At 34.1% G+C, this 20,627-nt stretch overlaps 6 protein-coding genes across 10 annotated transcripts; 3 read left to right on the top strand and 3 right to left on the bottom strand.

The window, feature by feature from the left end:
- The first annotated feature begins 10 nt into the window (after window positions 1–10).
- On the top strand, window positions 11–917 carry LOC116344223 (liver carboxylesterase 1-like). The gene is made up of 4 exons (XM_031772676.1): window positions 11–144; window positions 210–366; window positions 425–560; window positions 631–917. The coding sequence occupies exons 2-4, from the start codon at window positions 240–242 to the stop codon at window positions 818–820; spliced, it is 453 nt and encodes a 150-aa protein (XP_031628536.1). The 5' UTR covers window positions 11–144; window positions 210–239; the 3' UTR covers window positions 821–917.
- A 20-nt stretch (window positions 918–937) lies between these two features.
- Window positions 938–5,389, bottom strand: LOC116344221 (chromosome-associated kinesin KIF4). Its single transcript, XM_031772675.1, has 7 exons — window positions 5,177–5,389; window positions 3,931–4,894; window positions 1,990–3,786; window positions 1,803–1,924; window positions 1,627–1,743; window positions 1,208–1,557; window positions 938–1,116 (listed from the first exon to the last, which is right to left on the bottom strand). The coding sequence occupies exons 2-7, from the start codon at window positions 4,859–4,861 to the stop codon at window positions 1,035–1,037; spliced, it is 3,399 nt and encodes a 1,132-aa protein (XP_031628535.1). The 5' UTR covers window positions 4,862–4,894; window positions 5,177–5,389; the 3' UTR covers window positions 938–1,034.
- A 409-nt stretch (window positions 5,390–5,798) lies between these two features.
- On the top strand, window positions 5,799–9,639 carry LOC116343616 (F-box/LRR-repeat protein 4). Its single transcript, XM_031771797.1, has 11 exons — window positions 5,799–6,784; window positions 6,846–6,939; window positions 7,025–7,285; window positions 7,350–7,636; window positions 7,698–7,948; window positions 8,019–8,128; window positions 8,193–8,514; window positions 8,582–8,751; window positions 8,884–8,908; window positions 8,974–9,043; window positions 9,114–9,639. The coding sequence occupies exons 1-11, from the start codon at window positions 6,461–6,463 to the stop codon at window positions 9,219–9,221; spliced, it is 2,022 nt and encodes a 673-aa protein (XP_031627657.1). The 5' UTR covers window positions 5,799–6,460; the 3' UTR covers window positions 9,222–9,639.
- Window positions 9,599–10,853, bottom strand: LOC116343619. 2 transcript variants are annotated; one of them, XM_031771803.1, is made up of 3 exons: window positions 10,497–10,853; window positions 10,262–10,363; window positions 9,599–10,152 (listed from the first exon to the last, which is right to left on the bottom strand). In XM_031771803.1, exons 2-3 carry the CDS (start codon window positions 10,337–10,339, stop codon window positions 9,646–9,648), a joined length of 585 nt encoding a protein of 194 aa, XP_031627663.1. In that variant the 5' UTR covers window positions 10,340–10,363; window positions 10,497–10,853; the 3' UTR covers window positions 9,599–9,645. The 2 variants fall into 2 exon arrangements, with proteins under 2 accessions (XP_031627663.1, XP_031627662.1); XM_031771802.1 differs by having other exon boundaries at window positions 10,262–10,853.
- A 178-nt stretch (window positions 10,854–11,031) lies between these two features.
- LOC116343618 lies at window positions 11,032–20,081 on the top strand. 4 transcript variants are annotated; one of them, XR_004201347.1, is made up of 8 exons: window positions 11,091–11,424; window positions 12,989–13,413; window positions 16,464–16,560; window positions 18,239–18,465; window positions 18,534–18,728; window positions 18,796–18,906; window positions 19,083–19,280; window positions 19,621–19,735. XR_004201347.1 is itself a non-coding variant. In XM_031771801.1 (7 exons), exons 2-7 carry the CDS (start codon window positions 13,063–13,065, stop codon window positions 19,729–19,731), a joined length of 1,092 nt encoding a protein of 363 aa, XP_031627661.1. In that variant the 5' UTR covers window positions 11,032–11,144; window positions 12,989–13,062; the 3' UTR covers window positions 19,732–20,081. The 4 variants fall into 4 exon arrangements, 3 of the variants coding, with proteins under 3 accessions (XP_031627661.1, XP_031627659.1, XP_031627660.1); XM_031771801.1 differs by lacking the exon at window positions 19,083–19,280 and having other exon boundaries at window positions 11,032–11,144; window positions 19,621–20,081; XM_031771799.1 differs by lacking the exon at window positions 19,083–19,280 and having other exon boundaries at window positions 11,092–11,424; window positions 19,621–20,081.
- LOC116343617 lies at window positions 16,777–20,537 on the bottom strand. The gene is made up of 3 exons (XM_031771798.1): window positions 20,219–20,537; window positions 17,909–18,186; window positions 16,777–17,834 (listed from the first exon to the last, which is right to left on the bottom strand). Exons 2-3 carry the CDS (start codon window positions 18,139–18,141, stop codon window positions 16,910–16,912), a joined length of 1,158 nt encoding a protein of 385 aa, XP_031627658.1. The 5' UTR covers window positions 18,142–18,186; window positions 20,219–20,537; the 3' UTR covers window positions 16,777–16,909.
- Between the last annotated feature and the right edge of the window lie 90 nt (window positions 20,538–20,627).

Genomic DNA, 20,627 nt, shown 5'->3' with positions numbered 1-20,627 from the left:
TCCACGAATTTCAAACGTGCCCTATCCATTTCACTTTACTATGATCATCATAATTCGTCTATTCAAGACTCGATAACAAAACAAATCAATGATTTTTATTTCGGAAACAATTTCTCAAAAGATAAATTTACGAATTTGACAACTGTAAATCAGCATTGAATTCATCAAACATGCCTTATTAACTTATGAAAATTTATGTCAATTTGTAGTTATTCGGCGATGGATGGTTTCTCGACGCAATGGACTCTTATTTACGAATGAGACTTTCACACAGAGATGCTGCACCCACCTATGTATATTTACTCACTCATAAAGCATCTATCAGTTTTTCTGAAGTATTTAATGGTGATCCGGAGACATTTTATGGTAAATTGATAATCAAAGAATTAATTTGAAATGATAAGAAATGGAATGAATTTTGAAGGTGTATCTCATGCTGATGAGCAGCTTCATTTCTTCCCGATAAGTAAAAAACTCTTTTCGAACTCATTGCCAACAAAAGAAGATGACGAGTTGCGCAAATCGCTTGTACAAATGTGGGTAGACTTTGCTCGAACTGGGTAAGTGATTCGGCTGCTGAATCGATTAAGAGAACTGCAAATTAAAATGTTTAAATTTTGCATGTGACAGTAATCCAACTCCTGAATCAAGTAATTTACCAAAATGGATTGAAGCAAAAGAATTTCCGCTGAGATACTACCGCTTTGGTAATCTTAATTTTGATGGCAAACCAATGTTTGGAATGGAAGAAAATGGAATATTTGAAGAGCGTACTAAATTTTGGAGAGAAATCGAAGCATTTCAACCCAGTGCCAATTGAACATAAAATAGAATGCAATAAAAATTAGAGCAGAACTATATGTAAATGTATAGATATTTTGTTTGGATATTCGAATCAAATAAATGCTTTCATTAAACAGAGGATTTTGTTCGATTTTGTTATTTGTTTTTGTATTATTCAGTCAATTTATGTATAACATTTTCCTCAAATTATTGTGCAAAGCAAATGAATTCTTATATACTATATATCTATTCTAATCGTCTTGAGATGGTGCCGTAAAAATGGGGTGACGTTTTTTGTGCGAGTAAACATATGGATTAATAATGTCGTCCGTGCTGTATAAAAGAAAAGAAGAAAAGGCCGATAAAAATCAATGTGTGAAATTAACCTCTTGGCTAAATAAAACTCATATGTCGATTTGCTCACCGTAGTTTTTTCGGTGGTGTACATGGAACAACTTCGTCCAAATTCTCCTTATCTTCCTCATCAACTGAAATTGTATTGTTGTCCTCATCAATTGAACGACCGCGTTTCAAGCTACCGGCACTATCTCGACCAAAAACATTTGTACAATTCTTGAGTGTGACACAGCCACAAGAATCGTTGCAACTGTTTCCACTTCTACGGCAGCCACAATGACCTTCCTTGCATCCTGTTTTGCATCCACAAACACCCTTTGATGATTTCGATCGCTTTGGCGCTGGTTTGCTTGGTTTTGGAATTGGCTCCATAATCGACTCATTCTCAGAACCTTGTGAATTTTGCGAATTTAAACGCTGCGAACGGTAAAATTGTTTAATTTTCTTTGATCAACTTCAATAAATTGAATTCAATTATGTACTAACCGTCGTCTTGCGGCGCGACCATTTCTGCAATGGAGTTTTAACCCAGTCAGGATCCATCGATTCGTCATCATCATCCACGTTGACCGACTCCATTGTATCATCTAACTCAATGGTGACCTAATTTAAAAATGTATTCATTAAAAACAAACGGCCAAAACAAAATTAATATAAAATACCTCTTCAATGCGTTGCTTTATTGGACGCTTGTATATTAATTTCGAATCTCTAATCTGTTCAATTTCAGCTTCCTTCTCATTCAGTTGCGCCTGCAACAGTGCTATCAACTCCGATTGAGATCCTGAAATAAATATTAGAATCAAATACAAATTACGTTATGAAGTGGATTTTTAAAGATAAAATTACCTTCGGATGCAAGTGCTTTTAGTAACACTGATTGCTTTTCCACGTTTTCATCAACCAAACGCTTCATTTCATTCTGTAAGTCATCTGATTTCCGCTTGAATTCATCGGCCATTTGTTGTTTTTCCTCGTGCAATGCATCGATTTGGTGTTTCATATCACGAGCTTGGGCAAAATATGTGTTGAAATTGCCACGATTTTCAACAAATGTATTGAGCAAATGTCTTACAATGCTACGACTCTCTGGCAATGTTTGATATGAATCTTGAATTGCTTTGATCTTTTCGTCCAAATCATTTGTTCGAATTTTTTCTCGCAAATCCGTTATTTGGGCGTTGTGCATCTCAATTTCTTCTTCAGTCTGTTTCACCAATTCCTTATCCTTTCTGCGTTTTGCCTTATTTAAACGGGTGGTTAGCTCAGCTCTTGCATCATTCAAGCGTTCATATGATTGTTTGATATCAACAATTGAGGAAATCAATTCAATCTCCTCATTCAACCAAGCTGCCTTTTGAGCCGGAGCATTCTTGTTTGCTAGCTTACTTTCTTTGTTCTTTTGTACCTTCAGCAGTGCTTCTTTAAGCCGTTTGTTTGCAGCATTCGATTCTTCGAATTTGCGTTGAAGAACAATTCGTTGTTTTTCATGGAGTAAGTCCTTTTTCACGGCTTCAGACTCAAGTTTTCGTTCCTTTGTGCGCAACTGAACAATTTCCTTTTCACGTTGTGCCTTCCATTGTCGGAACTCATCACTTTCAAATTTCATTTTTTTGATCAATTTCACTTTATTTTGTTTCATTTCAACGATTTCGCTGCTCAATTTCTTAATCTGATCGCCATCTTTCTCGTGTTGTTTCAACAGTTTGGCTTGCACATTGTTCTTTTGCTTGATTTCGGCAATTTGAGCTTCAAGGAGTTGCACACGTTTTCGCCGTTCTTCGGCCAACTTTACGGAAACCGAACCATTTTTATTGCGAAGCGCCAATTTAAGTTCTTCTTGCTCTTTTTCCATTTTCTTGATCATCTCTTCGTACTCTTTCATTTTCGCTTTAACATTTTCGGCATCATTTAGACTGCGGAATTTTTCATAGTTTTCGATTAATTTGTAATGCAGTTTCTCTTTGACATTTAACTCTTGCTTAAATTCTCGCAGCTCTTGTTGGTATTCCGTTTGTTGTTTAATGTACTTATCGTTAGTTTGGGCCAGCTCTTCGCTGTCGGCCAGTGATGAACGTGATACATTTATCGATTGTGATTCTGTGTGCTTTAAATTTTGTATAATGCAATCGTTTCGTTCCTTCATGTGTTCGGTCAAGTCCAAAATGCTCGTTGTAATCATTTGAACTTTTTCTTCATATTGTTTTAGTTGTTCGGGCGACATATTTGTTGTGTTTTCTTTATCCAATTTATCGATTTGTCCTTTCAACTCGGTGATTTTTGCATTTAACGACTCAATTGTCTCTTCATATTCGGTTAACACGTTCTCACGATGTGCCATTTCAAATAGTGCCATTTGCATTTTTTCCGCCAATTCACGATTATCTTTTTGCAATTGTGCTTTTGTTGGTGGCTCTTGACATGACTTACATTTTTCAACCGACGTCATATTTCCAATGCCAGATTTTGACAACAATTCAACGCGCAGCGATTGAATTTCTGCCTTGAGACGATTAATCTCAGCCGTTTTCGGATCTTCGTTGACAATTGGTTTATTTTTTATTTTACGTGCACGATCTGCATACCGTAGTGTGCCAATGGTTTCGTCACAATTGTAATCAGCTGGACTGACACAGGCGATCATCACTGAATCACATAGAAATGAATGGAAATAATATAAATTAATCAATAGTGTTGCAATGCAAAACAAGTATAGTGAGCCGGTCTAATACTACGAGCAATACCACCACCAACACTACTACTACTACTGAAGCAAAGAATAATACATACATGTAATTGAATTTCCGCCAAGTGAATCTTGTAGCAAACGCGTCAATTTCGAATCACGATAACCAATGTGTTTGTTATCATTTGGATTTGTTGAGCCCAATGCTGATATTACATTTCCCAATGCCAATAAACCTTGATTTATTTTAACACCTTCTTTGAATTGTTCTCCCACCGCTTGAGTCTTTTTCGATCGTTCCGAACCGGCTAAATCGACCAGATGAAATTTGGCAATCGTCGCAGAGGCTGGATCTTCTTTCGGAATCTTTTGTATGGTTACAGTGAAGATTGCATGGCTTCGACTGGATTGTGCATTCATAGCAGTTGCACCAACTGCTCGAAATGATGAACCGTCCATCAAACACTTGGTCGTGGATACAGTATCTTTTACAATTCGCTCAGTTAGATTTGGAATAACGATTTTTCCATCTACTTCGCGAATGTCAACAATGCTTTGATCTCTTTGATTTGTTGTCAACAAATCGTACAATTTCTCTTGATAGAGTTCGACAAATGAACAATTTACCGTGAAATCGTTGTCAATCTCCATTGTTGTGATTTGTTCAAAGATCTCATTGACAGCGCGTGGAATAACACCCACCTCATCGATATCACCGTTGCTATTATAATTTGTGCCCATGGTATGGGTTTTTCCACTGCCTGTTTGACCATACGCTAGAATCGTGACATTGAAGCCTTCAAACAATTTGAACACCATCGACCTAACAGCATTGTCATAGATCATTTCCTGTGAATCTTCCGGTGAAAAAACATAATTGTATGTGTACTTGTCCGATGTTTTTGTGCCTGTATTGACAATCACTTGCGGATGTGTTGCTGTCTTATGCACAATACTTTGGCATCCTCTGTCTTTCTCCGATTTGACCAAAGGCCGAATCCGTACTGCAACCTTCACCGTATCATCTGATGACATTTTCGTCGTTTGTTCCACCAAAACACGTGAATTCTAACGAAAAGAAACAAACAAAAATGTTATACAAATTGTATATTGCAGATGCCTGATCAAAATGTGAAACTTTGACACCGTTAGATGAATGTGCAATTACTTCAACAGCAATGTACAATGGAATGCTGTGCATTGGGATGCAACATGCATCACTTTACAATGAAAAATTAATGTTAACAAACATATTCTTTGATTGCACCGATTAATTTTTCTTATTCACCAACTGTAATTTATAAAAATGTTGAATGCATACAACAAAAGTTGATGGTGTACGATACTTACTCTCAGTAATGCGCAATGGTTTATTTGAACTCCCGAATATTCAAGTCAAAATAAAAACAAAATCTTTAAAATATTCACTAACGAAAGCCAAAAATGCAATAAATAACAAATTATGAACGAAAATTTAAACGAACATAAGAACAAACACAAAACTTAGAACACAAAAGTTCACTTCATAAGTTGTTTGAGTGATTGTCGGTTAGCGCATAAAATGCGGTGTTTGAATTGAATTTTATGTGAATTCGTTGCTTCGAAATAGATGACAGCCGAAGAGTTGCGTTTCGTTCACACGCAAGCTGAATGTATTTCATTTTATTTTTACACAAGTTTAAGCCGACAATACACGAAAATAGATTGGAAATTTGAAAATAAATTTAAATTTAAAAATTATTTAAATTCGAAGAAAACACTTTTATCGATTTTATTTTCGTTAACTCTCAAAATTATTACTAAGAGACATTTAGTGTGAACGCGTCACAAATATACGAAACAAATTTCGATTTTGTGTGTGTTTGTATAATGGTTCTGCTTGCAAACGTGAAACAATGCAGTGCTTTGTAAATAGAATGTCGATGCGATGGTATGCGTTATTCGGAGCAGCTGATGTTTTAACAAAGTGTCAATAATAATGAAAGGCAATAGTGAAATGCAAAGAACGCACACACAAGAAAAACATTGAAACAAACGAAATTATGTGCAGTCACACATCACACAGTGAATTGGATTAGTGCAGTTTAAGTGAGCAAAGCAAAGAGAAATAACCAGAGACGAGGAAACATGAGTGTACAAATGATTTTAATTTAATTATACCATACTAAAAAGAAACGTATATGATTGTTGTTAATATTAAACAGTGTATTTCAGTAAATTGTGTGAACATCGTTGTTTCCACATCCGAATTAGATTAGTTAGTTGTGTGTGCATGATGACAAATAGTTTTTGTCATTTTGTTTGAAGAAATTTTTGTTTTAGAAAAATAAATTCTGATAGCTAATTTGTGTACTTAAATTCATACACAATTGATAATCGGGGCCGATGATCTCAATTAGCATTGGAACTTTAAACTCAAGATAAACGGCCATCAAATAAGGAATGAAAGTTTGCTATTGATAAAGAAAAAAAGAAAGCAGATCAAGTGCACATATATAGGTGAGCGTGTTCGATAAAAGGAAATAGAAAACTTCATTTGTTCGATGACCAGAAGGTGTCTTTGCAAGTAAACACAACTGTGGTAGAAAGTTGCATACACAATATTTGTACACACGGCATTCGATAGAGTTGAAAATGTTTCACAATGTTAACAACGAACTATTTCGAACCGCTTCACAATCAGCCTCATCTTCATCGTCATCGTTCGATGATTTAATCAGCACGACAGCCACAAAAACATCATCATCAAGCTCCGAAATAACAACCGATGACATTTATGGCCTATGCAATGGAACGGCTCAGCGTAGTGAGACTGCAATATCACAATTTGCATCTCGAGTTTTAGAATTTAGTTCGCAGTATGGAAGTGACAACAGTATTTCATATACAGCATGCAATATTACAGGGAGACCATCGAAATATCCAAATTATGGCGATTTTCCGGAAACATTTGCTATGGTAAGCGATATACATAATGGAGTCTTAAACCTTTCAATTGGATTATATTTTCTTTTTATAGCGTTCTTATGGTCGATGGTGGGATATGGCGCCGTCTCGCATATCCGATATTATGCCGCAAACAGTTAACGAGAATATGCCACAAGACTTCATAGGTACTTACTAATCTCTGTTTCTTTTATGCTAGCTTTTATGCCTTCTGTTATAATGGCAATACTAATATTTTATGTTTCTCTTCAGTGGTTGAATTCGAGGATTTTGTGTTTCCCAGTGATATTTCAATTTATGAAACATACAATCCAGGTGCCATTGTGAAACTATGGGCATTTACAATAAATGAAAAATGGGTATGCTTATGGGAAATTGATGAACGCAATGACTCTGGCATTCGAACATGTTCAAACGATTCTAACATTTTTTCGCCAACGATCAAAGATATTAAAATTCCCACCCGAATCATACGTATTGAATTCAATCATCGGAAATTGGACTATTTCACAGGTAGGATCTTTACAAATGATTTTAAGATAGATAGATAGTCTATTATTTTTGTCTATCTAAACAGAAATCGACGGAGTTTTATTGGAAGGGATAAAATTCACACCACGAGACGATTTTCATCATCTCATGAGCATGTCACAAGTAAACAAAGGACCCATTCAACGAAAATTGGAGAAAGTATCATTTACACCAGTGCCAGCACCAAATCACAATCAAGATCAATTGCTCAAAGACTTTTTAATAAAAGACCTCGAGAACTTTATAATAAAAATCAATTGTGGTAATGATCGAAGATGTCCCAATGTACCTGATGCAACTGAAAAGGATCCATACACTTTAAAAAATATGCCTGTAAGTCATTGTCTTTGTACTCGCCATATTTGTATTATTGCATTTTCTCTCTTTTTTTTAGTCTGAAATTTTACTAAAAATTTGTTCCTACCTTGACTTGTTGTCGTTGTGTCGAATGTCACAGACATGTCGAAAATTTCATCAAGTTGCCCGTGACCCATCGCTCTACACCGAACTCAATTTGATGCCATTTTGGGACGTTGTCGATGCTTCAGTAATAAATACATTCAAACAACGATGCCGTTTTCTCAAAAAGATAGATCTCTCATGGTGTGGATTATTTAACAATTTGACATCATCCGATTTCAATGAGTACGTTGGCCAACTACAAATTCGATAATAGTCCATTTACATCATTAAAGTTTTATTGTTTTGTTTTCAGCTTCATTCGACATTGTGGTAAACAAGTGACGCATCTACGATTGAATTCGGTGAAATTTTTGAGTTCAAATAGTCTGGAAACGGTTGGAATGATCTGTGATAATTTGAAAGGTAATATATCATTTGACCATCGATCGAATTACTTGATGCAATTTCATTTTCGTTCGATTTTCAGAGTTGTCATTGAGAAATGCATCGATCTCAAGAGTTACTGGCAATCCATTTGGTTGTTTTAAGAATTTGGAGCGATTGGACTTGTTTCGTGTTGAAATTGCAGAACAGCAAATCACATTAATGCTGGAAAACAACCCAAATTTAAGACACATAAATTTGGCATTCAGTCAAGCGAACATGGATCAAGTGGCAACAACCATCTCGCGGTGTAATTTACATATTCAATCGATTGATATGTGGAAATCACGTGGTCTGTCATCAACTGGCCTAAGGGCACTGGCAGCTTCGTGCTCCGAATTGGAAGAGGTTGACTTTGGATGGTGGTTAGTATAAAAAGAAGAATTTTTTATAAATTCTTACATTAACAATTATTTATGATTGTTTTTGCAGTTTGCGTGACGAAGCGTCACCGGGAGAAAGTTTGCTAAAACTGCTCAAAGGATGTCCAAATCTGAAGAAACTCTTTTTGGCAGCAATTCGAGGTTTGAATGATCGTGATTTGGAAAATATTGCGAATCTCTGTCCGAATTTGGAACAACTTGATTTGCTCGGTGTCATGGGTATATCAACCATTATTATCCATTATATGCTATACATATTTGATTTTCATTATATGTCTCCATTACTTTCATTACGTTCCATTACATATCGATTAATATCCATTTTTTTCTTTTCTTTGTGATTAACCCTAGGCATATCAACCGAAAAATGTTATTTGTAAGTTTCCTCTCAAATATTTCGAATTTTCGATTATCGTGAACTTATAACTATTGCTTTTACAGGATTTTAAATCAGTGTCCCAAACTAAAATTGATTGATCTGAGCTTTTGTGTTCACCTCGACGATGCACAGGTTAATGTCACATCAAATTCTTTCTACATTTTATCGAACTAATTGAATCGCATTCTATTTTTATAATTAGATTTCAATTTGGAAAGAAACATTTAATGTCACCATTAAAAGAAGTTTTGTTCGTACCGATCACGATTATTCAACACGAAGCTACAACATAATCAGAAACTTTAACTGAACAGCGAATAAAAAAACATAAAATTAAAAAACCTCAATTTGAATTGATTCAGCTTAAAAGGAGAGAGATTAATATTGCATGAACATTTTATTTTGTATTTATATCACGTTATGTATCACAGATGTTTAATGCAAATTGAGGCAAATACTGTTATATTTAAAAGAGAGAATATTTTGTAATACAATACAATGCAAATGAGAAGCAGAAAATGAGCCATTTCCATTAGTTATGTAAGGGAATATTTAGTTTTTAAATAAGAAAACAACACAGAGAAAACCTGATGATGAGAGACTATTTTCGTAAAATTGATTATCCGTTTTTACTGATATTTAATAGAAAATTTTATGTGTGCAAGAGAAGAAAAAAAAACATTTTATTAATCAATACAAATAAAGATATATTTATTTACCCAAAGGAATCGTTATCAATTTAATTTAGCAAAGCGTTCCAACGAATCCTTCATTGATAAAATACAATCTGGTTTATAGTAGTATGAATCGACAAGAGTTTGAATGAATCGCTTGTAAATTTTATGGCGATTTGGATCTATACAAATAACACTGATAAATTTGTCACGACTACCATTTGATAATACGTCCATAGTGCTAAAGAGACTGGCAGTTATGAGCATGTGACATTCGATGAAATGTGATTGAAAATTGTGATCCGTATCCCATGATGAAATGAGATGATCTTCGAAAAATGTGTGCAAAAAGTCAATGATCACTACATCAGGTCTTGGTTGTAACTTTTCTATGCCCAGCAAATATTTGATCAATTCGGTTGCATCAAATGAGTAGCTGAAAACGATATTCATTAAAATGTCTCTGTATAATGTTTCATCTGCACCGTCTTCGATTGGAAGTGATTCGGGCGATTTTCTTGAAATGAACGTCACCTTTTTCCCTGTTCTCGCCAAACAAAATGCAATCTATAGATAATAAATCACCAAAAAAAGATTATAAAAATATTTTAATCACACTCTGAAAAAAGCCACTATTTGGTTGCGAATAGAAGTGTGAGTATTAAACCAAACTTACTCGAAGCAAATTTTGCGATGATTCTTCATTGTGTATAGCATTAAGCAGATAGTTTGTCGATGATTTGTTAGTGTGCATTGTAACAGCTGACTAGATAGAAAACTTGAAAAAATCTAGTAAATTAAGTCCCGATTTGAAAAATTTAAATCAATCACGATTTTTACGCAATTCAATAAGCAAAAGTAACCAAATGTAAACAAACAATTTGAAATGTCATTACAAAAAACAGTCATACGTCATAAATTACCGCCTCATTTGGAACCTAAACCACAACCACAATCGGTTTGAGTCTACGATAAAATGTTTGCTTATTTAAATCGTTAGCATTACGTTTCATAAGCTTGAATTGCAACTGTGTCAGGTGTGACAAAATATAATTTATATTCAACTAAAATGAGCGATCGAATGGAAATCCGCTTGAAAAATATTCATTTTACTCTTATCACATTTAAATATTTATTCATTTTGATAGAATGTTTTCATTTCAATAATGAACACACATATATCTCTAACACAAAGGAACTGAGTGAGTGTTGTAAAATTTTGTTTGAAATTTTGATCTTGATTGATTTTGTTTAAAAGTGGCACTGAATACGAGATAATGTGATCATGGAGCAATGCCATCGTCAAATAAACGACAACAACAAGTTTTACATCGCAGTCACTTCACACATACATTAAGCATATTGTGACGTTATATGCGAAGAAACAATGTGTGCGGCGAATGATATGTAAGAATACATCGAAACACAAATCGCAGCTAATTTCCACATGATGTTCGTACGCGACATTTAATAAAATATCATGTTGAATGTTTGTGTGTTTTCAGTTAACTATTACCTGTCGAATGAAACAAGAGTGATTCGTGTGTCGGTGCTATATGGTGCGTACACTGTGCGATGCACAGTGATTTCCATTTCATTTAAAAACGAAAAAGACTACGAAACAACGAACAATATTTGTATTTTGTATTGTGTATTGTGAATTGAATTCTTCTTTTGTTTATTTACTGAAACATTTTGTTTGCTGACCATCACATATTCACATATCTATAGTGATTACTTTCTCATTCAAAGCCTACTGCTAACATTTGTGAAATGTGATGAACGCGAGAGAGAAAAAAAGCGATAAGTTTGAAAACAACGATTTTTGTTAAGATTTAGGTGATTTAATATTTAGTCTACCGTAGCGATATTTTACATGTAGTTTTTCGCACAACACACAAAAGTGTGTCTGTCTGGAGCATGATCGTTTTGTATTTAAATCATCACGGAATATATGCGATATCTAAATTATACAAAACAAGTGTCGTGTTATTGTTCCGCAAGTTGGATAACCTTGATCGAATTCGTTGGTTGCATTCAATTCTGAATATGATATGAATACAGATTTCTTATGAAAAATTCCCAGCCAAAACTACGCGAAATGGAGAAATGTATAACAAACAGTATAAAACATGCCGACCATTTATCAAATTGTTTTTTTTTTAGCTGGAGATATCGAACTTACAGAGTCTATAATAATCAACGAATGAATCAAGCTTTGCACATTAAATTAGTCACTCATAAGAATTATGCCAGGCTACAAACGCTTCTAATCGGACACATAACACATCAATTTAATTCAATTCTTCACATCCTCCTGATCTCGAATTGTTATCACTGTCCGTTGTCACATTGCAATTCTAATGGCAAATAAAAGTGTTTGTGTCGTCATTTCCACGAAAATAATTCGTTGAACGCGTCATAGCTCATCTCTTTCACTTCTCTGCTCTTCATGCGGTTTCAGTTTCAAATGAGCGAAATTTGTATCTCGTATAATCTTATCTAGTTTAAACTAAATGTTTAAACCTCAATTATTTCATGTTGAGGACTCATCGTTGATCGTTCCTTAAATAAGCCAAACTTTGATTAAACTATTTCATTAAATGTTGACCATTTATCTCGAACGCTTGAACAGTGAACTGATAAAATAGCTATCAAAGTGCCAAACAAAGTAAATCTGTGATACCGTCTACTTTTATTCGTGGTATAATAAACATTTTGTAGCAAAAACAACTAACTAGTAAAAATTTCGTAGCAAAAACGAAAAACAGTTTATAATAAGTTGTAATTGGCTTGTAATTTCCTATGAAAACTACCAAAACAATATAATTACGGTCAAAGAAACAATAGCACAAATAATCACATGTCATCACATGAAATCTATTACAAAAACGACGAATCGCAATAGAAATTCTATTGTCCATCGACATTTTAGTGTGATGCATTTACGAATGCAATTCAATTATCATTAAACCGAATACTAAAACGTGTCATTTCCATGGTGTAACTAATAAACTAATGGTTTTTATGCCAAACTTTTGCAATAAACATCTTTTTTGTATCGAGTGTTTGGAATGTGATGGACAAATTCGATAAATTTCTAAATAATTTGCATCGATACGGTCTTTGCTTCGTATTTATTTTAAACAACTGAAATTTTAAATGAAAAATAGTTTATTTCTCTCATTTGATAAGAAAAAAAAGTGAAAACATCTTAGAAACCTGTGTTTTGTATCAACCAATGTTTGCTTGCAAACAGTGTTCCTATAACGATTTCTTAGAATTGAACATTGATCGATTTAATTGTAACCGCACGAATTTCAATTTTGTTGAAATTAACTTACAATTTTTCTCAACCAAAACATTTTAATTGTTTTTGTTTTGTTTTTTTTTTTTCTCATAGTAAATGGAAGTGCATTTATTGACATTACAGTGAAAAATTAGCCAAAGAATTATATAAGCTAGCCAGTATCAAGAATGTTTGACGTGAAAAATTATAAATTAAAAATGTTTGCCATTTTGTTGTGCCTAATGGTGATTGCGTTGTGCGGTGTCGTGACTACACAAGAGGCATTGCCTTACCAATATGAGCGACCATATCAGAATGCATTTAATCACGATCGTCGTCGCTATAGTGCACCATTCAGTGGTTTTAATGCGGCGTCGTCATTGTCAGGAAATAGGGATTTAATAAGATTCCCCGACGATGGTATGTCACCTGTAAACCAAGTGAGCAGTCTCACCGATGAAAATATTTTCAACGAACGTCATAAAAAAGATAACAAACCAAATCACGACGATGAAAGCCATCATCAACTGTCAAACGAGGTGAGTGGACTTATGCAACTATTTACCGTTCTTTTTTATTTCCAAAAATATCCAAAAATAATTTATTTTCACATTCTTCTCTATCTTAATTGCCATGATTCTTTCATAGTTTTGTGATGAATCACAACGAATGCATATTGTTCGATTATATACAGGTTTTTTACTTTCTGAAAGCAAATGCAAGCCTAATTACTATTCATAAAGTAAAGTTATGGTGTAATCCACTTTGCTGCCGTTCATTATTTAGTTTTTTTGAAAAAATTAGTGCCTGGACTTTCCATTATTCCACGTGAACATTTTGAAGTGACCTGTCGTTTGCACAGTTGTCGATGTTTTTGCCACCAAATTTTGCCAATCACCAGTTTGGCACACAAACTGACTTATACACATGAGCGTAAATATAAATGAATATCCCGGGTAAACAATTATAAAATTCTCAGAAACTGTCTATTGGCGCCGTTAACGGAATAAATACAATTACAATTTTTGCTTACCGCAACGAGACGTTGTGCTAACTAAATATTTGGAAAACAACTTAGAAACAATTAAAAGATAGGTGATCATTAACGTTGGATCTTGAATCTCATTGTTTTTAATTCATTTCAAACCATTTTGCTAACGATCTTTCACATTTCTGTTAAAAAAAGCTTGTTGATAAGAAAGTTGTGTAAAATGTATCAATTTTTAATAGCAAATTTAGGCCACTATTATTCCACGAAAATTGCAATTTTGGCATTTCTTGAGATACGCTAAGACGATTACCGAAATAGTTTCAGACATAATACGGTTCGTTAAAATGCACAAATACGTTTATTTGTGAATCAAAATCATCGAAAGTGATAAAATTATCTTATATCCATATCCAACTGCAACGCTACCTTATTTTGCATATTATAAACTCGTTTTGAGCTTGTTTCAAGCGACCTATAGCTCGATATACGTTCTTTTTGACATTCTGTTAAAACTTCATCAAACTCGAGTTACGGGAAATAACGAGTAAACAATCTTTTTTTGGACAAAAGATCTAAACAAAAGGTACATTTCTTGGAATTTTCAATTAAACAAAACCGTTGAAAGTAAACGCAACGAGAGAAAAAAATTACTGTTGAACAGAAGTTGTTTTACGAATGAATTTCGACAATGAGCAAACAGTTGTCAACAGATGCTGTTCTTATGAAATGTTGAGAAAAGCGCATGTTTTCCAATCGGGTTCCACGAAAAGGTTTATTATCAGCAGATCTGTTAATGTGTTTGTTTTAAAATTCGTCAATATCGATTGTTGTAAATGTGAAAGAAAACTAAAACACAGAATTTTTTTCACTGTGTGCTGATATACTGATTATGATTAAATGGCATCGCACGTTCGTTTGCTCAATAGTATGCGGTGTGCACTCTCATTGCAGACCGCCTATAAATCTTACCATTTTTAATGTTACTATAAATTACGGTGGTCTGAATTTTATTGTGAAAAAAAAGGTAGCATTTATTGTGAAAAGGTGGGAAGGTGAGTTGATGGCACCCAACAGACGCGTGGTCAAAACAAGTATCAAAAATAATGTCTCTGGTTTCATGATGATACACATGCAAACGGTATGCAGACAAAAACCACACACATCACTTTTCAAACATGTTGCACCAATTTGGCATGAGATTAAAAAGGATGATTCACCATCACCTTTGAAATGATTCTCACGAACGATGCAGTGAAAGGTGTGACGAAACAACATTGCATCGGGCCACGAAAAAGCAGAGAATAGGTCGATGAAGAAGAGAGCATAACAAAATCGATATATCAATGCATAAGAAGTCGCGTCAGAAATTTAAATGCAAATTAAATGAATTTATGCAGTTGCGTGAACGACTAAACACAATTGCATTCACATAACAAACGCATTGAAAAATACAACAATGAAAATACTCTCTTCGATGATCGTATATATTGAGTGTAAAATCCAAAAACACACTGTCACATATGAAATCCGCGCGATTATAAGTGGTTCAGCACTTGTATTTAACTCCGTTGGCATGATTAGCGGTAATTTGGAACATCCGCTTTGCTCACGCAATAACATCACTTTGATTGAGTGTGTTTTCCATCAAAAAATGAACAGCAAGCACATCAGATGTGCACAATATTCCCGAATTGATTTGTTTTGGAAGTTTTTTATGTCCGTAGTAACGTCATGACTCATAATATTGTTGTATTCAATTTGACACAAACAAAAATGTGGCCAAATCTCTATTTACATAATTTATTCAATGTCGACGCAGTTCATTCAGGCTGCCAAATGGCCAACCTGCGGAATGCTGATTATTATAAAATGAATATATCTGTATTGACGGAGACATACGGTGCCAATATGTGTGCACTGGATGATTCATTCGACTGTAATATTAAGCGAAACGGTGAGAACGAGAACGGATACAAAGATAATCATAGGTGTCTATTTAATATAGAACAATATGTTGAAACATTCAAATATATTCGCTGTATTTAAATTGCGACATCAGGTAGCGAGAGCGACAAGTGTATCTAGTATTTACTTAACAGATACAGTAGTTTTGAATACTCTTTATCGAGCGCGTGCATACATTATATTTTTACAAAATTTATCACTCTGTACGTGTTTATAATTCAAATCAGAGTTAAAACACGTTAGAACTCTTGTGATATAAATCACAAAAGAAATAAAAATTCACCGTGGTAAACAATGGCAATGACGTTGACAGAAAATAACTACGCTATATTGGGTGGCATTGTTTTTACTGCTCTCTGGTAGTTGACACCTCAGCGCACACACGTTCAATGTTATCAAGACAGAAATGCATCGTGGACAAACACATTTTTTTTTTTGTAAATGGCACTCCAGTCATGAGTGCTGCTTATCACACAAATAGACAAATGATTCATTAAACTTTCCCACAAAAGCAAAATACTTGAAAATCGAAAATAAATGCATGATGTTTGTTCGATAAAAAATGATATTTTAAGTGTACTGAGGTATTTTAATGCTGTTTAAAATTAATTGCATTGCATATTATAATTTCAGGTTGTGCCGATGAACGTTACAAATGACTTAAATAGCTATGATGATTTCTTTAATTTACTCGATGAAGAGTCGCGTGGGCAGATTGAAGTGATATCACGTAAGTTAATAAGTTAAATCTCTGTGTGTTCAAGTAATTGTTAGAAAAACAACAATTTATTCAATTAGTCTTAATTCTTAATACAAAATACGAATGGCAAATATTGTAACTAATTTGTACGATACATTAAAGACCACATTTAACACAGAAACTAGGTCATAGTTTTTTCTGAAACTTAAACTAAACTTAACAAAAAAGCAAAAAAAAAAAAAATGAAAACAGTTTATTATTTATACATCGGTAATTTCAACATATTTCTGTGTTTTTTAATGCAACGAGGACATTCTATCCAAACATCCGAAAAATGTTGCATGAGTTTCCTGTAAAAATTGATTACATGTTATCTAAACTAAAATCGTAGCCGTCGCAAAGATGAAACTTTTTCATTTTTCGGTTTATTGCGAATGGTTGGAGTTTTTAAAATGGATGGGTCTCTTGGACTTTGAATCGATTCAAAGGACGGCGACGAAAATAGTAATTTTGTTACTTTGTCTTTGTGTTGTTGTTGTTCGTGTTTTTCTTCTTCGGCGGCCTTTTCAAATTCATCTAGTAAATTGCGTCGGGTGACGTGTGTCAAAGGTTCGTAAATAATTAACGCAAATTGAATATCGTCCTTTTGTACCAATCCGGTTCGATAAGAAATTTTCAATTTTGTTTTTCGATCCCATCCATTTTGTGACTCTGGCGAAACGAATGGTGTGGCTGTAATGGATTTTGTCGTTGGAAGTTTATTAATGCCTGGATGTTTTGCACGTCGAATCGTTCGAATTGATCCAATCGATTCTAAATACTTAAGTTCTGAATATGGCTTTGAAGAATTAAAATTAGCCGACGAACAACCATCGGTGCTTGATGACGGACATGATAATTCATTGACACTGTCAAGCATTTTCTTTGATCGTTTCATCGGCGATGAGCTGCGATCGTCTTCATTATTATTGGATTTGGGAATTTCTTCAATTACCGTTCGTTTTCGCAGTAATCGTCCATCTTGTTGCACGATTTTCGATTCGGATTTGATCACATTTTTACTTTGGACTCCTTCACACGTCGTACGACGCAAATTGTACGTTTTATTGTCGGTCTCGAATTCATCGTCCGAACTTGAAGATGACATTTGATACTGTTTTACACGTTTCTTATGCTTTTTGTTTCGATGAAGCGGCGGCGGATGGTCAAGATTTCGTTTTGACGGTGGCGGGCTATCATATCCGGAAAATGTTGGTGTATCTTTTGGTGTACACAGTATGTCATTCTCGATTGGCGTCTCTTTTCTAAAAATTTCAAAATGTTGCCATTTATTTTGTATCACAATAGTATTATTTCGAAATTTAAGAGGTAAACTTACGCTTGTTCGTGAGTTGATCTGGTTTCAATTGGATCGCATGTGACGGCAGCGACAAAGTTCTGCTCATACTGTGGCCATACGTCGTATTGAAAAAATCGTTCGATACATTTGTTGCCTTGAATTGTACGACCAAACCAATCGAGTACTGCATTCGATGCCAAGTTATACTGAAAATACTCGTTTTGACTATGGCTTAATTCCATAAAATAAGATAGAATATCTTTTGCTTCCATTGCAGAGAGTTTTCGCAATGGTTACTTGATCACAGTGATATATTTCTGTAAATAAACAAAAAAATGTAATTAGTTTTATTTTTCCATATTTTCTCAGCTCGTTTTGGCGTAGTAGTGGAGAGAAGTAGTGGTAGCCGACCAATTCCAGCTCAATGTAAACCAGAAATGGCGGTCGTTCCACTTCGATTGTCCGATGGATCTGATGTTAAGGATCCAACTATTGTTGTATTTCCATCATGCACGCGGGTGAAACAATGCAGCGGCTGTTGTAACAATAATCTGGTGTCGTGTCAAGCAATCGAAACCAATATAATTGTTTACGAGGTATGCTTTTTTTTATTTTATTGTGGAATTTGATGGATTTTTCATTGATCTTTTCGTTTTCAATGAAGGTATTCAAATCGCAATATCAAAGCGGCGGAAAGATGAAATTTTTGAATAAAGAGATAGTTGAAGTCGAAGAGCATACAAAATGCAAATGTGATTGTCGGAAAAAGGAGTCGGACTGTAAAAAAAATCAACGATACAATAAATCACAATGCTTGTGCTATTGTATAAATATCGAAGACAAAAATAAGTGCTTAGCAGTAAGTTGAATGGACTGATTGTAATTTGAGATTATTTACTTAAATATGGTTATTGACTCCGTTTCAGGAAACCGAGGAAAAAATTTGGGATCCAGACACTTGCAAGTGTCAATGTCGTGAAAGCAAAGACTGCTCCAGTGGAACTTATTTCGATGAAAATACATGCTCATGCCAAGGGGTACGTAATATTTTTGATATTATTTTTTCTTCATAAAATATTGTGTGATTTGATCATTTAAAAAAAAACAATAATATACACGATGAATCAGCTAAAAGTTGCTTTGGAATTTACGCTGAAAGACTTATGATTTTGAAAATGTTTTTTTTTTATATTTTTATGCTTTTTTCCTCTAGATTACTTATTATAGGGTTGATCAGTATTCAAATCGAAACTAGCATTTTAAGTTACATTTTTATGAATGCACTGTCAATACCATTCATTCGGTCGATTTAAATGTTTATTGATAAAATATTTATAAGATTTGAGCATTCTAATTGACGGTTTCTTGTTTTAAAAAACGATGTGTTCATCAAATAGCGTAAGCACTCAGTGTGAGTATATAAACAAATTTATGAATGGGATTCATTTTAAATATTGGGTACAGCTGTTATATCAACAAATCGCTTCTTGTAAACATGTTTAAATATTTATTTGTTCGACGGGGCAAAGGGGACATTTCACCAAATTCATATGAACTAGCAAAATTTATCGTAACAAAACTATATTGACCAATCATTTCATGTGTCCAGTTCACTAATGTTTGATGTGTGTGTGTTTGCGTGAGAGATGAAAGTGTCTAATGCATTTCGTAGTTCAATATTAACACACAATATTAAGATCTCAACACAAACGTTTGTTTAACTCTAAATCGAACGGTATTTTTCATTACAGACGCCTGGTCATCGACACACACAACAAGTATCGGATAGAAGACGACTCATCACAAAACCAGTAATCTTTGTCCCAGAAACACCACAAACATACTATGACAGTGGCACATAAAATCTATTAGTGAGTTCGAAAATTACGTATGTTTTTCTCATACTATTTCCATATTATTTTTTTCGATCGTGGTAACTGGCGAGATTAATGACATAAAAAGAACTATCCGTCAAGTGGTACAGATATTCTGCAGTTAATTATTGTCGTTTTTAGTTTTTCACGTCCAAAAAATGTATGGAGAAGATATACGTATTCTTGAAACTCACTAGTAGAAATGCAGCATCACACATTCCCCTGAAGCATCATTCAAACTCACAACAAAACAATTTTGATTTATGTATTTTAATTTTTAAGACAGACAAAAATAAAGAAGAAAAAAATTGAATCACCAACACACATTTTAAATTAAACCGCTCGTTTTGAATTTGCACTTTCAATGACATCTGCTTCGATTGAAACGAAGAAAACTTCTAAACAATAATCACTTTCAAAAAGGTCAACACCAAACATCCAAATGTTTGTACCATACTGGTCTCGGTCTACTTACGATAAATGAATTGATTGTTTTTCTCTCTGCTTTCTATCTGCTCAACGGGCAATTATATTGCGTCTAATCTTTTTTTGATTGCTTTGTACAACAGTCGTAAATCCGAGTTGGACTACGTTCATATTTCACTTTGTCACCGATGCATCCGATTCTTTTTTACCTGCATCGAATTTGATAAATTCACAACTCCAAAGTCGAAAATAAACAACAAATTTTCGTGAAAGAATTCAATTCAATATTTGAAAGTTGAATGCAAATAATACAAACTAAAGACACATGTCAAAATAATAGATGATATTTTAAACGGGTTTTCTGAAGTGACGCTTGTGCAATACTTTCAGTACGGTTGGTACGCATGATTAAAAGGCTTACGATCCAGTGAGAGACAGAGCATGCGATATTCGAATAG

This window comes from Contarinia nasturtii, unplaced genomic scaffold (genome assembly GCF_009176525.2).
Source record: "Contarinia nasturtii isolate CC-2019 unplaced genomic scaffold, AAFC_CNas_1.1 Cnas_scaffold_1037, whole genome shotgun sequence".
Taxonomy (NCBI): domain Eukaryota; kingdom Metazoa; phylum Arthropoda; class Insecta; order Diptera; family Cecidomyiidae; genus Contarinia; species Contarinia nasturtii.
Note: the sequence above shows the minus strand (reverse complement) of the source record. Positions and strands in the feature narration are given on the sequence as shown.

Excerpts from the sequence above, each read along its gene's own strand:
- LOC116344223 (XM_031772676.1), top strand. The coding sequence starts at position 240 with ATGGACTCTTATTTACGAATGAGACTTTCACACAGAGATGCTGCACCC. Across the intron at positions 367-424 it reads TGATCCGGAGACATTTTATG|GTGTATCTCATGCTGATGAG; the intron begins GTAAATTGATAA and ends TGAATTTTGAAG. Across the intron at positions 561-630 it reads GTAGACTTTGCTCGAACTGG|TAATCCAACTCCTGAATCAA; the intron begins GTAAGTGATTCG and ends TGCATGTGACAG.
- LOC116344221 (XM_031772675.1), bottom strand. The coding sequence starts at position 4,861 with ATGTCATCAGATGATACGGTGAAGGTTGCAGTACGGATTCGGCCTTTG. Across the intron at positions 1,744-1,802 it reads TAAAGCAACGCATTGAAGAG|GTCACCATTGAGTTAGATGA; the intron begins GTATTTTATATT and ends TTTTTAAATTAG. Across the intron at positions 1,117-1,207 it reads ACACCACCGAAAAAACTACG|CACGGACGACATTATTAATC; the intron begins GTGAGCAAATCG and ends TCTTTTATACAG.
- LOC116343616 (XM_031771797.1), top strand. The coding sequence starts at position 6,461 with ATGTTTCACAATGTTAACAACGAACTATTTCGAACCGCTTCACAATCA. Across the intron at positions 6,940-7,024 it reads TATGCCACAAGACTTCATAG|TGGTTGAATTCGAGGATTTT; the intron begins GTACTTACTAAT and ends GTTTCTCTTCAG. Across the intron at positions 8,752-8,883 it reads TGATTTGCTCGGTGTCATGG|GCATATCAACCGAAAAATGT; the intron begins GTATATCAACCA and ends GATTAACCCTAG.
- LOC116343619 (XM_031771802.1), bottom strand. The coding sequence starts at position 10,339 with ATGCACACTAACAAATCATCGACAAACTATCTGCTTAATGCTATACAC. Across the intron at positions 10,153-10,261 it reads CATCGCAAAATTTGCTTCGA|ATTGCATTTTGTTTGGCGAG; the intron begins GTAAGTTTGGTT and ends TATTATCTATAG.
- LOC116343618 (XM_031771801.1), top strand. The coding sequence starts at position 13,063 with ATGTTTGACGTGAAAAATTATAAATTAAAAATGTTTGCCATTTTGTTG. Across the intron at positions 13,414-16,463 it reads ATCATCAACTGTCAAACGAG|GTTGTGCCGATGAACGTTAC; the intron begins GTGAGTGGACTT and ends TTATAATTTCAG. Across the intron at positions 18,907-19,620 it reads ATACATGCTCATGCCAAGGG|ACGCCTGGTCATCGACACAC; the intron begins GTACGTAATATT and ends TTTTCATTACAG.
- LOC116343617 (XM_031771798.1), bottom strand. The coding sequence starts at position 18,141 with ATGGAAGCAAAAGATATTCTATCTTATTTTATGGAATTAAGCCATAGT. Across the intron at positions 17,835-17,908 it reads AGATCAACTCACGAACAAGC|AAAAGAGACGCCAATCGAGA; the intron begins GTAAGTTTACCT and ends TGAAATTTTTAG.